Source organism: Hevea brasiliensis, chromosome 11, assembly GCF_030052815.1.
Source record: "Hevea brasiliensis isolate MT/VB/25A 57/8 chromosome 11, ASM3005281v1, whole genome shotgun sequence".
NCBI classification, from domain to species: domain Eukaryota; kingdom Viridiplantae; phylum Streptophyta; class Magnoliopsida; order Malpighiales; family Euphorbiaceae; genus Hevea; species Hevea brasiliensis.
The window spans coordinates 3372008-3389709 of NC_079503.1; the positions used below are offsets into that span (position 1 = coordinate 3372008).

The 17702-nt window shown below is 30.1% G+C and overlaps 1 protein-coding gene across 1 annotated transcript; it reads right to left on the bottom strand.

Moving 5' to 3' along the window:
* Window positions 1-9416: 9416 nt before the first annotated feature.
* Window positions 9417-15770, bottom strand: LOC131170617 (lysine-specific demethylase JMJ26-like). Its single transcript, XM_058130088.1, has 14 exons — window positions 15750-15770; window positions 14001-14079; window positions 13302-13855; window positions 13053-13171; window positions 12856-12959; window positions 12500-12631; window positions 12353-12407; window positions 11563-12256; window positions 11062-11391; window positions 10297-10713; window positions 10151-10223; window positions 9977-10062; window positions 9741-9860; window positions 9417-9642 (listed from the first exon to the last, which is right to left on the bottom strand). The coding sequence occupies exons 1-14, from the start codon at window positions 15768-15770 to the stop codon at window positions 9577-9579; spliced, it is 2850 nt and encodes a 949-aa protein (XP_057986071.1). The 3' UTR covers window positions 9417-9576.
* Window positions 15771-17702: the final 1932 nt, after the last annotated feature.

Here is a 17702-nt window from a genome sequence, read left to right on the forward strand (position 1 = left end):
GTTTCTAACTGATAAATTAGTAATTGAAAGTCAGAGGGATTTTACTGTGCAAAATTTAAAATTTTAGGGGGTTTTATATTACATTTTAAAGTTAAAGGACTGTAGTGTTACAACTATATAAGTTCAGGGACAGTTATTGAAATTTATCCGATCAGTTTTGTTCTTACCAGTTTGACGTGTTTTTTCAAAGCTCTTGTGTGAAACAAAGGTAACATCTAATGGCAATAACTTAAATGTCATACGTATCTCCAATAAGCTCTTCCATCCAAACTACAGCATTACTACTTGAAAATATTTCAAAAAGAATCATTAGAAGAACAGCAGCTAAAAGCCATCCAAACCTGCTGAATTTTGACCTAAAAGTTCTAAGTTGAACTTGAATCACATGGCCATACTCAATTAATTGATGAAGCTATTGACCCCATGCAATAGAAAATTGTCATTTAGAATGAATATTACATTAAGTCTTTACCTGATGACGAAACATGATGTACGCAAAGGCAAAGAAAATTATTATGAATGGAAGGAGAGTTGGTGTCACTATTGCATATACAAGACCTAATAGAAAATAGAATTGTACACGAGGTTCTCCAGTATTGAAACCAATGCTTCTTGGATCTGTTGCCTCTTCCCTATCCTTTTCAGTCTTAACCAGGAAGATCTTCAGGTGGAATATTATTAGTGTTTTCAAAATTAAAACTTCTGCTATTCCAGACCATCCATCAAACATTATGTACGTTAAGAAGGAGGTTACGTTAAGAAGGAAGTTGCCTTCATTGGAATAGCCACACCAATTGTTTTAGGAATTCGACGACTAAGAATCATCAATGAAAATGATGAGCAACTATACATAGAATATTTAATCTAATAAATTTAAAATGGTCGTACCATTATTCAATATGAGCAACTATACATAGAAATAGTGAAAAAAAAAATTAATTGCAAGAAAGCTTATACGTTCATGCTTTGATTACCATATATGATTTGTTTAGAGTTAAGCTTCTCTAGGGAAATTATTGTATAGGATCGAGTATTTATTACTGTACTAAAAGTTTAAAATTTTAAATTTATGACTTTAATTTTAATTTCAATTTTAAGATCGAACATTTATCACTGTGTTAAAAATTTAAATGGTTGACAGAGATAACTTCAACTCTTTACGCAATAATCTAAGCATCATAGATCAAATGTAAAAAATTTAAATGGTTGACAGAGATAACTTCAGCTCCTTATGCAATAATCTAAGCGCCATAGATTAGAAGAATCTAGGCAAAATGTTGGCCTACTAAGCTATCTCACTTAGTGTTAAAAATTAGAATTTTTTTTTCTTATTTGAGATTGTTCCCACCCTCATTCCATTAACTCATCTTAATTTGTATAAAAGAGTTTATGTGTGATTGGATACTGCAGCTTTTTCAAAGCCTCAAGAAAGCAAGAGAGCTGTAGATGATAATTAAGAAGACAGGAAAAGAAGGTTCATTATTAGTTTGTTATGTTTTGCTTATTTGTTAAATGATCAATTTTTTTTCCCTCACTTTTTTTTTTTATCTTTTTGTTTTCTTTGATTTCCTCTTTGGACAGCCACTGGTGAGTGTTTTCATTGTTGGCAATCCTTTCTCTTTCTCTTTTTTTTTTCCCTTTCTCATAAATCCCATATGTGCACATGTTTGGAATAGTTTTTGGATATATCTTCTCAGATTTATCATTAATGATAGATTTTAAGTGAATAAATCTTCATATTTATTTTTATTGATAGATTTTGAGGTTTTGTGGTGTTTTTTTTTCTCTTTTAATAGAGTTATTATATGTTGTACGAGGTACAGATCTTTCATTCAATAAAAGATCAAAATTTGAAGGTTATTTGACAAGCTCATAAAAAGATTATAAAGTCAAAGGATGGAGCAAGCCCGCTTATTGACTAATTTACATACTTTATTAATAATATTGAATATTTTAAATTCTTTATATTATTTTTTAATGAGTTATTAACTTCATCTATATAAAAATATAATAGGTTAGATCTAATTAATAAAATATTTTTTTTTCTTCTCTTTAAAAAAAACCATTATTAAGATTTTCTATTTTTGCAGTTTCTAATATTAGTGTGTTGATCCTTGCTTAAAAAAATATTAGTTGGTTGATCTTTGTAATAATTTATAATCATTAATTACAAAAAAAAAATCATAAAGTATGAGTTAATTGAAATTTAAATATCATTATTTAAAAATTATTACTGGCATCATAAATAACTATAAATATTAATTTATTAAACTTCAAATAATTTTATTCTCTTAATTAAAATTGTTTTAGATCGTGAAGTTGCTAAGTTTCATTTTCTATACAATAAACTTTAATTTAATATATGATTTACCTTTGATAATTCATAAATTAATATATACAAATATTTTTAAAAAAGTTAAATTAGGATAAGTTATTTTTTGCTTTTTTCTTTCAGATCTCTTCCTTGAATGGTCACGGGTAAATTTTCCACTTATGGCTATCCATATATCAATTATTTTATTTTATTATTTTTTATTAATTTTTTTCAATAAATTCTCAATTCTATTTATGTATATGAGTTTTTCTGCTCATATTTATATCCATTAAGAACAGATCTAAAGATTTTTCTTTCCAATATTAAAGTCCTATTCTCACCTTTGTTGGGGTTTTATTCTCTCCTTTTATTTTATTTTTTTTGCCGTATATAAATAGATTATTTGACAATTTAAATTATAGCGTGGATTGTTGATTTCTTTGATCAAAGACTTTGAATCTTTAATGATATTTATTAACAAAGCTTGATAATTCATCTTATTCTTTTATTAATATTCAATAATTTAATCTTTTTCATAGGTCACATAAATAACAAGTTTCAAAAAGAATAATATTATGAAAATTTTTAATTTTTCAAAATTAAAAAATTACTCGGAAGATAAATAATTCTCGATCCAGGACAATGATCTTAAAATTTTCATCAAATAAATAACAATAGAAACATAGAAAAAGAGAAATACGTCACACCAAAAATGATATCAGGCCTCGTAGTGTAATCAGTAATTTTTATAACTATTTCCTTTCTATAATGTTGGGCCTTAGCCTTAAAATGGCTAATAGTTCAAGTGGGCTTTTGGAGAGAGAGAACTGCTGATATTTTTGAGATTCATGATATTGAACTCTAACTTTGTTTGTCAAAATAGCTAAAGGCCTGTTTGGCACTGTTGTTAAAACTGCTGTTAAGAAAATCACTTTTTTAAATATACTGGTTAGAGAGTATTTAAAAATAATTAAAAATTAAATTTTATCAGTTTTAGTCATAAGAACACTAAAATAACAAAACAGCTTTTTTCAAACTACTTTTCTCGACAGCGTTTAAAATGATGCTTTTATTCGTAAAAACAGCTTTGCACTCTAAAACTTAATGCCAAACAGGGCTTAAATCGTTTGAAGTTTTGCCGAGCTCTATTTTTATGGCCTTGCATCTTTTGGTTTCCCAAAACTGTGCCAAGAGCAGATCATCAAATTCAGATTTGAGAAAGAAATGAAAGGATATGATGGTGGATTAGAGATAATCTTGCACCTGCTATGCCAATCATCTCTTCAGTAGCTGAAGAAAGATCCACTGGGTCCATTTATAATATTCTGGTTCAATAGTCGAAATTTCTTGATCCCAGTAATAGAAAGCTGGTGCATTCATTTTGAACGCGTGTAATAGAAAGAGGTGAAGAAGAGTTTGTGAGAAGAAATCCCTCTTGCTGATAATGTTTGGCTCTGGCTATTGTTCTTGTTGTCGTCATCCATTTTCTTGATGGGCTTTAACATGTATGATGAAGAGTGAAGACTGATGATCAACATTAGGGGTCCAATATTTAAATTATAATATTTTAAATTATTAAAATTTCAAATAAAATTGGCTTGTTAGTTCCATTTTTTTATAATTATTCCTAAATCAATATGGTAATCCTTTTATTATATGCCATCTAACATCATTATAACAACTCTCATCCTAAGACAATTTACTATAATACTATTTTATTGTAGAATAAGCACTTATATTAGAAAGGTTATCTAGAATTCATATTACTACTTGAAATATTAATAAAATATTAGTTAAATAGGTTAATCAAATTTTATTTGGAAATTAAATTTAATATTTTTAATTATTAAGTTTTAAACTAATTAAATAATGGTTTCAAATTACTTTTCTTATCATAATTAAATAGGTTTTTTTTAAATAAAGTTTAATTACACTTAATTTATCATATTAGTAAATACTAATGAATAATTGAATATTTGTATTATCTTATGTTAATGAGACTTTCATCAAATGATAAAATAAAAATCAAGAGGTCATCTTCTATATCCCACTCTTATTTGTTCTTAATAGATTATTATTTTAGCTATTATCTTGAATCGAAAAACTTGATTATGCTAACAGAGTATTTAAGTTAATTATTTGGCCATTTGACGGGAAATACGCTTCATTTGGTGGTAATCTATCATAGTTCAACTCCATAGTTTTTCTAAGAGCCCAATTTGAAAACCATTAAATCTAATATTTTATGAAGAGAAAATATATACTTCTTGTCATTGCACTCCTATTTAAATAACAAAGCATAACACCAAAATTTCATGATAAAAAAGAAAAAATAGACTAAAGACAAATATAAATTTATTCTGAAATGATAAAGATCTGGAGATTGTTGAGAGAAATATAAAATAAATATAAAAAAATAAAAAAAGAAAAGGTGAGGGGCAACTATCGGTTAAAATACTCATCGGTGGCTACCTCAAATAGCTTGCAAGGGAAAGAAGAAGAGAGAGGAAAGAGAGAATTTATAGAGGCAGTTAGAGTTAAATTTCATTCTTTACATTTTTTTAAAAATTTTGATTTTGATTTAATTATAATTTGTTTGTTCCAACTTTCAAGTTAAAAGCTACTTAATAGTTACTTAGATTTTGTTTAGATGAGGATGAAGAATAGGTAAATAAAGGTAAGAAATGATAAATTAATGTAGGGTAAGAGTAAACAAAGGTAAATCATACCCTCTTTTACCCCTCAAATCTTAATTTTTATTAAAGAGGGCATATGAGAGCTATGACTATTTAATTTATTGCACTATTAAATTTACAATTTCTTCACATCTTTCCAAATATAAAAAATTATACATTACTTTTTTGTACCTTTTTATTAATTCACTTCTTTACGAATATGAAAATTATTTTATTATAATTTTTTTTACTCTTCCACTCCTTCCCCTTTCATTAATTACCCTTTGCTCACCCCATTAAAACATAGCCTTCTAAGAAGCCCACCAACTTAATTATTTTACAATTATACTCAAAGGGCTAATCATGTCATTTTATGTAGAGCCAATAAAGACTTAGTTGATGTATTTTGGACTATAAAAGGGGATGCGTGGCTTCCAAAAGAAAAGAATTGAGAAAACAATAGGTCTCCCTTCTTCCAAAAGTGAAGGTCATGAGTTGTGAGGTTCCTCTTGTTGAATGAATGAATGGGAAGGGAGAGGGAGATATACCATACCAATTGCCAAGGTTACAAGTAGCAAAGGTAAAGTTCAATTCTCTTATAGGTAATTTTCATTTTTTTTTTAGTGGAAATTGTGTTTGTCAAAACTAAATTAAATGAGCCCCTATGTTTTTTCTGCTAATCAAATTGTGTTTGAATAGGAGATCAAGAAGATTATAAAAGAAAAATTATAAAGTTAAAATTTTAAAAGATTTTATTATTATTAACTATGAAATTAAATGAGCATTTCATCTACAGAGTATAGAAAACTCAAAATAGAAAAGTTTAGATAAATAATTGACAATATAAAAGTTGACTTTGTTTTTATAAAAGGATGTCCCTTATCCAGGTTTTATTAGGTGCTCTAGGAGCATATGTTCCTTTTCTCACTATGAGATGAGACCCATATCCCATGATCCATGAGATAACTAAATTCTTGTGATTATATGATACACTAAAAACTAGTGCATCAAGAGCACCTTATAATTTTTCATCTCCTATCATCCCATGTCATGTATATTTTGGCTTTATTTCTTTTCAATGGTTTACCTGTCATTGTTAGTGAAGTCAGTTAGTGTTACACTATATTTGGATGAAGTTTTTGAAAATATGATATAGTGTTTTAAAATAATATAAATATTTAAGAGTAAGTATTTTTTTAGGGAATATAAATTTTTTTGAGATTTTAAAATTCAAAAACTCTAATTTTTTCATTCCACTAATTTAATACATCGGAAAGTTTTTAATAGTTTATCTTTCATTACATTTTTCATACTATTAGTATTGGTTTGTTATGTTAAAATATTTTCTTAAATACATTGTTAAATGGTATTAAAAATTAATTTAAAATTAAATTTGATATATTTTAATCACAAAAATTCTAACTCCCTATTGCATGGAATCTTGAATTTTATAAACATTCAATGTAATTTTTTTTTTTTGTCAATTCTCATGTTGGGGATGAAGAGAATTCATTTTTTTTTTACTTATAAAAAAATTATTTTTAAATAAATAAAAATTAAGTATGATTGCATGAAAATTTAATTTTTTTTAAATGATTTATTCCAAATTAAACTTAAAACAATTGGATAATTTTTTAAATTTCTTTTCTCCATGTGATTTAATTTTTTTTTTAAATGTCTTTTGTAGACACCATATTTTATCCGGGTCAATAAAAATTTTTTTAAGACACCATATTTCTGGACCTATAAGAACTTTTTTAAATAATAATAATAATAATAATAATAATAATAATAATAATAATAAAATTAATTAAAAATATTTATGCATAAACACAAGTTTAATTGAGTTGCTATTTTTACTCTTACTTTAATTCTAATTTAATTTTCAATTTTAATTTTGATTTCAATTTTAATTTTCTAACTTATTTAAGTTTGTTATTTTAATTAGGTTCCACTTTCATGTTAACTATAATTTGTAATTTAATTTTAGTTTCTTAAAATAAAATGAAAAGTTCTGATGATCAATTTTATGAAGATTTAATTTCATCTAATTTGAAAAATTTGAAGAAAAAAAGTCAAAGTGTTACTTTTAGTCCACACCCTTGATTTTCGTTTTATCTTTGTTTCTCAACAATTACATTTAGGAGAATAAAACAAAATGGTACAATTAAATCTCATCCATTAAAATTTATTAGGGTTTATTTTTTAACCATTAGATTGAAATTAGTTAAATTAACTTATACCCTTTAATTTTTGACCATTCATCTTTTTTTAGGACAAATTTTCCACAATTGAATCAAAATTGGCTAAAGAAATAAAAACAAAGTAATGTATACTTTAATCTTAGCCCTTACTTTTTATAAGGATAATTTTAGATCATTTGATTAAAAAGAAATAAAACAAAATTTGTACTTTTCAATCTTAGCCTTTAATTTTTATCTATTTTATTTTTGACCCTTATATTAAAAGTAATAAAATAAATTTTAGTACCATTAAATCTTAGCCCTTAATTTTTTTTAGAGATTTAATTTCTACCATTAGATCAAAAATTAATTAAAGTAAAATAAAGACAAAATTAATATTTTTTTTGACCTTTACCATTAATTGAATTTGTAAGAAAGAATTCTTGACCCTTGGATCAAAAGAAATAAAAACAAAATAGTCCTAATTTAATTTAAATATTTGATCTTTTAACTCTTTAATTTTACCATTAGATTTAGGATTAAGAAAATAATGATAACAAAAAAATAAATAAAAATGAAATTTAATACATTTTAGATCCCAACCCTCCAATTTAAGCATTTTAGATCCACATCCTTAATTTTAGAGTTTTATTTTCCTATAAATACCACCCTTAATTGTTCATTGAAGTGGGGGAACCGTCATTTTTTTTAGGAGAAAAGCTCATTTAAAAGTTTTCCAAAACTCCATCTATCTCAAGAACAGACCCACCTACAAAGGAGACCCTTTTTCTCTTTGGAAGAACCAATCTTCCCTCTTTGCCCAATTCCATAACCTTCATTGAATCATCCTTCCTTCCTCATTGCAAACCTATCCTTTCCATGCTGTATTCTGTTTAATATTGCTTTTCTGCAAATTTTTTTTACACTAACTTTGAGTTTGGTAAAGTTGTCTACTTGATTTTGAGTTGTGATATGGCCTTCTATTCAACCTTTCATTAAATTTAATAATGTTGCAACAGTCTATATTTTAGGTCATTGACGGAAATAAACCTTACCTGATTCAATTAATATCGTATAATGATGATTCTCTTATTGTCTTATTAAAACATGTATAGGAGGTGATGTGAGCATTATTATGATTTAAATGAAATATATATTCATGGTTGAACCAAACATGGTGTAACTCGGTTGACTAGGTGATTGAACCCGTGTTATCTAGTTGACCTAGCTAACTAAATTATTCAATAAAATCTTTTTTTTAGTGTTAGTATAGAGAATTAAACTCCAAATCTCATAAAAAAAATCTTTAAAATGAAAATCAATTGACCTAACTTGATAGTTATTTTTTTTATTTTAAGATATTTATTTTTTAACATATATTTAATATTTCATAAATTTTAAAAAGAAAGTTACACATTATATTACTTAATACTTTTATATAAAATTTAAAACTACTATTAAAATTTATTAAATATAACTTAATAAATGTTAAAGTTTTATTTTAAATAATAAAAAATTTAATTAATTAATTAATTTTATTTATTTATTTATTTTAGATGTTATATTTAATTAATTTATATATATTTAATTAATTTTTAATGACTTATTGGTTGAATTATTAACTCACTGGTTGAACCAGTAATCTATTTACCCAACTTTTCAAGGATCAACATCTGAACCGAATTTAATAACACTGGTTAAGACAAAGGTAATCGATTAGGCTATCCTAATTGATTTTTGACTTTGTTTTATTTTACTTCTTTTTTCATTTTATAATGCCAATAGTATATCTACACTTATTATTATTCTTAAGAGATAAAAATATTTTTAAGAGATAAAATAAAATTAAGTTATTAAAATAAAGTTTCTTTAAAATAAAATTTTTATATATTTATAATTTTTTACTATTTGAAAGAAAGTGAAGGTTTTAAAACTATTTATAAGTTTTGAAAATAAAATCTTCATTAATGTGGTACATTGAAATTCTTGATCATGTATAGTTTGTAATTATCTTTGTAAACACCGAAAAACATGTATAACCAAATTCAAGAAACTAAGTGCGAATCCAAATAATAAATTCATTATCATATTGATTACAATAAATGTAGTAAGATAATAATGCAGTTGGAATATTAGAATGAAATTTTCTAAATTATCCCATCCAGAAACTCTCTTTAAACAAAGCAAAGCTCATATAATATAATTCCCAATGTATCATTTATATGCCAAACTAAATAAGAAAGGGAAAAAAAATCGCCTGTGTTAAACATTAAATTGATGATTTACATCCTTCAAAACAACTTCAATTAATGTAACAACAATGTTAAAAAATTGGAAAAAAAGGGAACAATTAACTTTGGCTTCTTTGTTCTTCAGTTGCCACTTTGTGTAGAACTCAATGCTGTCATTGTATCAGTTCTTCTAAATCTTTAATTGCTTCTGCAATTGCATAGATTATCATCTTCTTGATCTGTACCACAAAAAATGTAGGAAAACAACCTTTAGGCTCAAAAATGGCATTACCAGCGTTCGCTTGATTCTAAATAAATGATAGCAGAAAGGTGTTACCTCAAGTTTGTCTTCTCTAGCCCTGTGGTTCTTTGGAAGTTGTCTGAACTCTTTGGTTAAGCGAAGGCACTCCTGGACATTTTCAGGAGAGACAAAATCTACGGCAACTTTTGTACATGACTGTTTAGATGGAGGAAAAAGATATTAAATATAATCTCCATCTACATATGAAGGCACTATTTCATGAAACATTAGAGGAGGATTTAAAAGAAAAATATGCAAGTCTCAATATTTACCTTGAGATTCCTAACTTGGTGTGGGCAACCAGCAGGAATAAATACGGCTTCTCCAACTCTTTGTTCAAATGTCCAAGGTTCAATACCTAGAAGTGTAAAACAATTCGAGTGTCACAATAATTTTAGAAAGAGAGAAATAGAGAGAGAGAGATTCAGCTTTCTTAATATACTAACCAAATTCCTCCTTCAACTTCTTTTTATGCTCCGAAGTTAAGTAGAAACACTGGTCATGAATTGGATGGACGACCTGCTTATAACAGGTTAGTTATTAGTGAATCATAATCGACTAGTCTGAAAAATAAGTAGTGAGTATAAATTACCTGTTTTACTGGGGAGCAGTAAGTGTGCCTAAATTCCATGGAGTGCTTTCTTAAATATTCTTCTAACTTGGAGACATCCTCCCTTCTAAAAATGTCCCACAATGCACCACACATATTATCTGTTTCACCTTCACTGGGCAAACCAGGGAGTGTAGCTCCTCTCGGCTGATTATGGGAAAGCTCAAGTTGTTCACTGATTTGGGAGGGTTGCTTCTCTGTCTCAATAATCTTTGATACACCCATCTCTTTCCAGCTACCGCTGCAGTCACCAAGTTGTTCAATGGAATGATGGTCTAGCTTATCTTGCTCCAAACGTTCTTTCTCATCCTGTGCCAAATGTTTCCTTTTGAGCTGTTGAATAGCAGTCTGTTGTTCTTCACTTAAAGCTACCTCCGCAGTATGTGTCAAAATATTCACCTAAATTATTGGACAAATTTAAGATCAGTATGAGCTCCCTAACCAACAGTTGGTAAACCACGGGGTGAAAAGGGGCAGCTATTTTCTCGTCTTTAAAAAGAAAGGGAGGGGGGGTGTGGGGTGGTGTTGGTGGGGGAGAGAATGTAGAAGATTTGAAAACCCATTACTTATATAAGCATTTGCTGAAAATGGAAGAGCCCATGTGAAACTCATTCTTGACATAAACGTTTAAGTCAAATTTAAAGAGTTTGTGGAAAGGGTAGAAAAAAATAGGAGACTCTTAAGCAACTTATGCTAGAATACAAGGTGCAAGGCGTAGTAATAACATGGTGGATATTTTAGGCATACCGCATCTGACATATCACAATGAAGTTTGGTTACAGAGTCCCCTCTGCCGAGCTCTTCTGTTGTACCATATGCGATGTAAGTTTTCGGACCCATGTCTGGTTTGAGCAAATCTGGTGGAAATTTCACAGCAAGGTTAAGGATACCAGCCTTGGGATCACTATATTCTTGAAATGGCAATGCACTGATAAACTCATCACAATGGCGTGGCAGAAGGTCTTCAAACTTATCAGATGGGGGCCAATCCTTCAGCTTCAGCATCTCAGGCCAAAAGTTTTCATATCTTCTTCCTTCTGTATAGCCCTTGAAAAATTGAATGGTACTAATTTCCACCTGAATATTTTAAAAATCAGCACTCGTGAGTAAAACTGGAAAGAAGATACATCAGCGTAGGATAGATTAATGTAACTCGTAAAAGGAAAATAGAATATCTTTTTGATCACATGCATGATGCAATATTTTTGGGATGGAAAAAGAATTCCAGGTAGGATAATGGCGCCAAACCTCACAAGAAGCCAGGCAATCAATGGCCTTCACTTCAGACATATTAGCTCTTGTCTCTCGGTCCACATTTTCGCATAATGCACGCCACATTACCATTGGTTCCCAGCTCAAATGAGTTGTTACCTCAAGGGCATCGCGAACTATAACAGGTTCACCTTTAACCCAATGCTTTTGAAAGTGAAAAAGCTCTTCAACCTCTTGAATGTCATTCATAGCAGGACAATACAAGTAATTGTCCTTGGATCCTTCTCTAGAAGCTGCGCTCCGCAGCATCTCTCTCCCTGCTTCAGAATTGTTGCACATCGAATCTGCCCTTTCCGTGTCAAAACCTACTAAATCTCGCGCCTTCTTTTTCAACTCTGAAATGCATCCCATTGGAAGGATACGCTTTAGCTCCAGTACACAATCACCACAACCACCCATTTCTTTTGGAGCACAAGAAATACTTCCATCATCATTGGCATTCCACAGCACAACCGTTGGTTCACCTTGATCCTCAGCATTTTCAAAATCACAAGGCAGTGGATCTCCACCATGCATGTAATCAGAGCCTCGGTCTACGTATCGAAACTTCATTTCAGCACGACTTGACAAGCTTCCTTCACGAATTTCGTGACAACAACTGAGACACAGTTCATAAGCACATTTTGGGCAGCTGCGGTGGAGGTCAACAATAGAAGTCGCACAATGGTTGCTGCACCAAGACCCAAAAAAATTCAATAAATAAGCTTTAAGTTCAAACAATAAAATCACATAGTTTCCACCCTTCAGCACAATAAGAGATTCTTACCAATAGACACGCTCATCATTATTACAGAAGTTCTCTGCTATCTCAGGGGAGGAACCTGATTACAAGAACAATTCATAATTTATTAGCAGGAAATGAATTTAAACATAAAAACTCATACCTGAAGCTAAAAAGAAAACGAGGATGTACCTTGAATGCTAGCCTCAATTTGCATCTCTTGAGTTTGTTCTTCACAGATTTGTTCCAGAAAGGGAAGCAGAGACTTTATCAAATATTTTAGATGCTGAATCTTCTCACTGTCGGTGATGTCCCTTTTGATGTCTGGACGTGATCAATATTATGAGCTAGTTAGAAGAAATGCTTGCATTCAGAATTTCAGTTCTGTAACAGGGTGCTCCAACTGCCAATGTAATATAAGATGCTTATTTGTCAACTTACAAGTTTAAAAAGCCAACTCTAAATTTCAAAAAACTAGCCTAATGGAGCTTTTGCTTCTTTATTAATGTCCTCACAATCAATAGGATAGAAGAGGGACAGAATAAAACAAACCTTAATCAAACCACTGGAGTGCAAACACGCATTGCAGTTGCAATTTCTACGACAATAAGGACATTGTTCTGCAATTTCTTCTTCTGTCATCTGTGGATACCTACATACATCACAGCAGAAAATGCATATGCCAATTAAGCTTCTAAGCTTGTTATACTAAAACAATGTCAAATAGTGTAGCCAAAAAATTTACCATTGTTTGATACATTGGACACAATATATTTTGCTTTTACACTTCTTGCAAGGGACAACAATTTTTCTTTCGTTTTTCATGCACTGATGACACTTTGGGCGTGCTTCTATTTTGGCCTGCTTGAAGTAAGAAAACTGACAACTTTAGTTACCCGAGTAAATAAAGAAAGAAACTATTCCTTTCAATGTCAAGGGAACATGTATAATTCCACTATTGGATATAAATTCAAATTTACCAGAGGTAAATAACCTTCAAATGTCTCATTGTACTTGTCCTGCTGCTACTGCGATTACTCTTCATATCTGAAGCTGACGAGGGAGAAGAAGATGAAGTACCTAAAGAAGCATTTGCAAAATCTCCATTTTCTAGCCTTGTATACATGTGATTTCTTTTGACTGCCTCACTATCTGAAGTTCTAGCTCTTTTGCGCGCTCTTATATTCATAATACACGCTTGCTCTAAAACTTCATCTTCTGAATCACCCTCCAAGTCTACAACTACAAAACTACTTCTCTTATTCAGCCGCTTCTTTGGAATTCCATTGCCTTTCGAGAATTCAAAAGCAGGAGTCAGTTTCACTGTCTTGGATGAAATTATTGTTCTGGTTGGGAGTGACCACTCATCATCATCATCGTCCTCTTCCCGTTTCCATATCTTGCCATTAACTCTATTCTTAAGGGTTTTGTGAACTTGTCTCTTCGATGCAAGCCAAGAAACATTCGAGATTCTTCTCATCTTCTGCACATTATGATCACCATCACCTCTGTGCCGGTCTTGCTTAGAAATAAAAGCATCCATCCTCACTGCAAGAAAGAACCAGAGATAAATACCGAAACAAAAATAGAATAAAAAATTCATATTGCATGATTGTTCTTCCACCATGAACTACGATTTATAGGGAAACAGAAATTCAATAAGCAATTAACAGATTAAACGCCAATGAATTACGCATTAAAAACAATAACCATATAGTCGAAGACCATGACCAAAAGAGCTGCGGTTGAATGATAAACTCAGGTGAACTCAGCTAAAACAAACAAAAATCATCCCCATTGAAAAAGAAATAATCAAGACAAACAGAATACATATAAAGCAAAAACCAGAGACTTACAAAGCTATCAAATACAAATTATAATTTGAAAAACATATAAATTCAAAAGAAACAGAGAAACCCAAAAACGAACCTGTGAACTAATCAGGGAAAAAAAATCTCTATAGAAAATTTAGATTGAAGAAGCGAACGATGATAAATGAAATCGAAGAAGAGTAAATATGTCGTGGAGAGAAAAGTGCCTTGTGCGTGAAGACATACAAATGGCATGGGAATTTCCCGTTATAGACCTGAACCGACCTCAACTCGTTTTGATGATGTTATCCCACTCTCTTTTGGAAACCGTGTGATGTAATCTTTTTCTCGGTTCCTTTGATTTCAAGAATTAAATTGGGATGAGCATTCCGTTCAAATCAAATCGAATCAAACCGAACAAAATCAAATCATAAAAAACGAGTTATATAGTTTAAAAATCGAATCGAAATGGATGAAAAATCAAATCGAACTACTCTATTTTGGTTATGTTCGGTTCAAACCGATCAGTTTTATTTTTAATTGATTTTTTAAGTTAGACTTGATTTTCAGGTTATTTTATCTGATTTTGACATCGGTTTGAACCTAATAACCATTAATCAATGAAATTAAACAATATTTATATATAAATATATAATTACATATAATTCATAAATTTTCCATAAAAATAAATCAATTCAAAAATTAATAAAACTATTCGGTTCGGTTTAATTGATTTTTTTTTCTCTTTAAAACCAAACTGAACTAAAATAACTGAAATTTTTATAATATAAAACCGAACCGAATTATCTTAAAAATCGAACCAAATTACTGAATTAAGGTGGTTTAGTTCAATTTATTCAATTTGAACCGAATAATGCTCAAGCCTAGAATTAAACAGAAATTAACTTATTTAAAAATTAATATTTATTATAAAGTAGCAGGGGAAGGGGTGTTCAACTTCAAGTTGCATCACTAGACTATGCTTAGTTGTTAATACTTAGTTGATAAGGATAGAAGCTCTCCTTCCTTATTTTAAGCAGAGTTCAACTCTATTGAAGAGATTCATATTAAATGCATCAAACTTTGACATGATTTGAGAAACCATTTATGAGGAATTTGTTACTTTCTTTTCTAAATTAATTATAATACACTCACTAATTTTTTTATAAATATGTTATAAGATATAATAAAATTTTTGTTGAGATATAATAACTTATTTGGGAGGAAGATTTTATTGGGAAGGTGAGGTTTTTGAGAGCCCAAAACTTTCAGTTTCTCAACTAACTAAATTGGAGTGTTGGGAATATTTTTATATATTAAATATTAGTTATTATCAATCTTTATCTTCTCATGTCTCATCCAAATAAGGTAAGACTAGTAAACCATTATTTATTTAACTTTACCTTACCTCCTTACACTCCTCCTAACGCAGTGTAAGTATTGATTAATTTGTAAATAATTAATAAAATTAGTTCAGTGATACTATTGAAGTAAAAAAAAAAAAATTGTATACAAATGTTATTTTTCCAATGGTACAATACAAAACAATATGAGAAATGCAAACAAAAATTCTACTTTGTATCATACACTAAAAATAATATATATTCATCCTTGAGTAGATATAACTTTACCACAAAATCCAGAGCTTCCATTTCTTGTTGGCATATTTGAATGATTGTAACTTGGCCTCTTTTCTTTCTCCTTCCTTTAATCTACAGTGTCGCTACGTTGGCCTAGTAAGTTGCAATGTGCCTAAATGTATAGTGAGATTTGAAGTCTCATGTTGTTAAGGCTCTGGATGTTCCTTAATAACATCTGTCAAAGATAATGGTGAAGATGCACCACTAATTCTGCTAGGCATAGGTGTATTTCTTCGAGATTGGCATTTTGTAGGGACTAGCACACTCTCAGTCTCCAATTTTTCACTTATATCTTCATCCTCCTCGTCATCATCACCTTTGAAAACTGGATGCATATATGCATTTTGGAGATAGGTTTTCAAATTTAGGTTTGGCTCCCTTGCACGTTCCAGGGAATCTTTCATCATTGCTTCTTGAAACCCAACAAACAAAGACTGTTAATTTTGCAATTGGAAGATAGCAACAAACCTGTAATGGATATCTTCTAAATGTAGGTTCATAGCGGCCTTTGCAGAAATTATTGAACCATAGAGTGAGTATTAGCTGGGCAATGAGAAATGGTATTGACTGAGCAGCTTCCTTTGTACTCAATAATCCAATCATAAGCACCTGTGAGATTATAAATGCAATGATAACGCGTCCATGAACATCGGGCCAAAATGCTGCACCGCTCTAGTACTCGTGTTGTGTACCTCAGAAGCGTGTAAACTACAAAGAAATAATGTAAATACATAAAGCACTAATATTTGCATGGTTCACCCTCTCAACATAGGATTACATCCATGGGCATACCATCTTTCAGTATCATAAATAATAAATCATCAATTATAAGCTCAAAGCTATACCACCCATCATCCCAATTACACCCAAAATAATCCACACTACAAAACTACTTATAATAAATACATTAGTTAGTCTTCTCAATTTTTTCTAGACATAGCTTGATATATTTACTATTTTTACTGCTACACTATAAAGAGTGTCTTCAACTATAATAGACAATAATCCCTTCCTCTTGGATTATGCTTTTTCTCTATCTTAGGCCGAAGCCTCTTTCCCTTCATGAGACTGCAATGGGCAAAAGCTCCTTATCAATGGGTAAAGCCAAATCCTCAGCAATTGGAAAAGCCCATCTCTACAATGGGTGACAGCCCCACTCTATGAGCTGAAAGCTACTCTTTTCAATCGATAAAGCCACTTTCTATGGATGAAGCTAAATAATCTTTTTACTATACTCTTATTTATAGTGTTAATTCCCTCAATCCTAATTTGATTAGTCCTACTCAATTTAGGAATAACACTAAAATAAGAGTTCTACTCTATATAGGAAAAGGTCTCTCTCCAAATCCCATTAGGATTTTAAGTCATAATTCTAACAATCTCCAACTTGACTCAAAATCCATCAATCATTGCATATCTTGAATTCTTGGGTGTCTTCATATCATCAAATCTCCATGCTTGACTTGATCCCTTCAAATCTTCAATCTTCATATTGGGCGTAACTTGCTTCTTTCTTCAAAAAATTTTTTGCGTCATCAACTTTCTTGATTTTGCATGAAGAACCCTACCTTAATTTCAACTATCTATCATCACCATTATTGCATGTGCAACTTTCTACATGTTGCAGCAGCTTTACCGTTAATCAGATTCACCAAGATCATCCTCATGCTCTGACAATAATTATTGTGTACCACGGAAGCGTGTAAACTACAAAGAAATAAAGTAAACGCACAAAACATTAATATTTACGTGGTTCACCCTCTCAACATAGGGTTACATCCATGGGCATGCCATCTGCCATTATTATAAATAATAAACCATCAATTATAAGTTCAAAGCTATAATACCCATCATCCCAATTACACCCAAGATAACCTATACTACAAAACTGCTCATAGTAAATACATTAGTTAGTCCTCTCAATCTCCTCTAGACATAATCTAA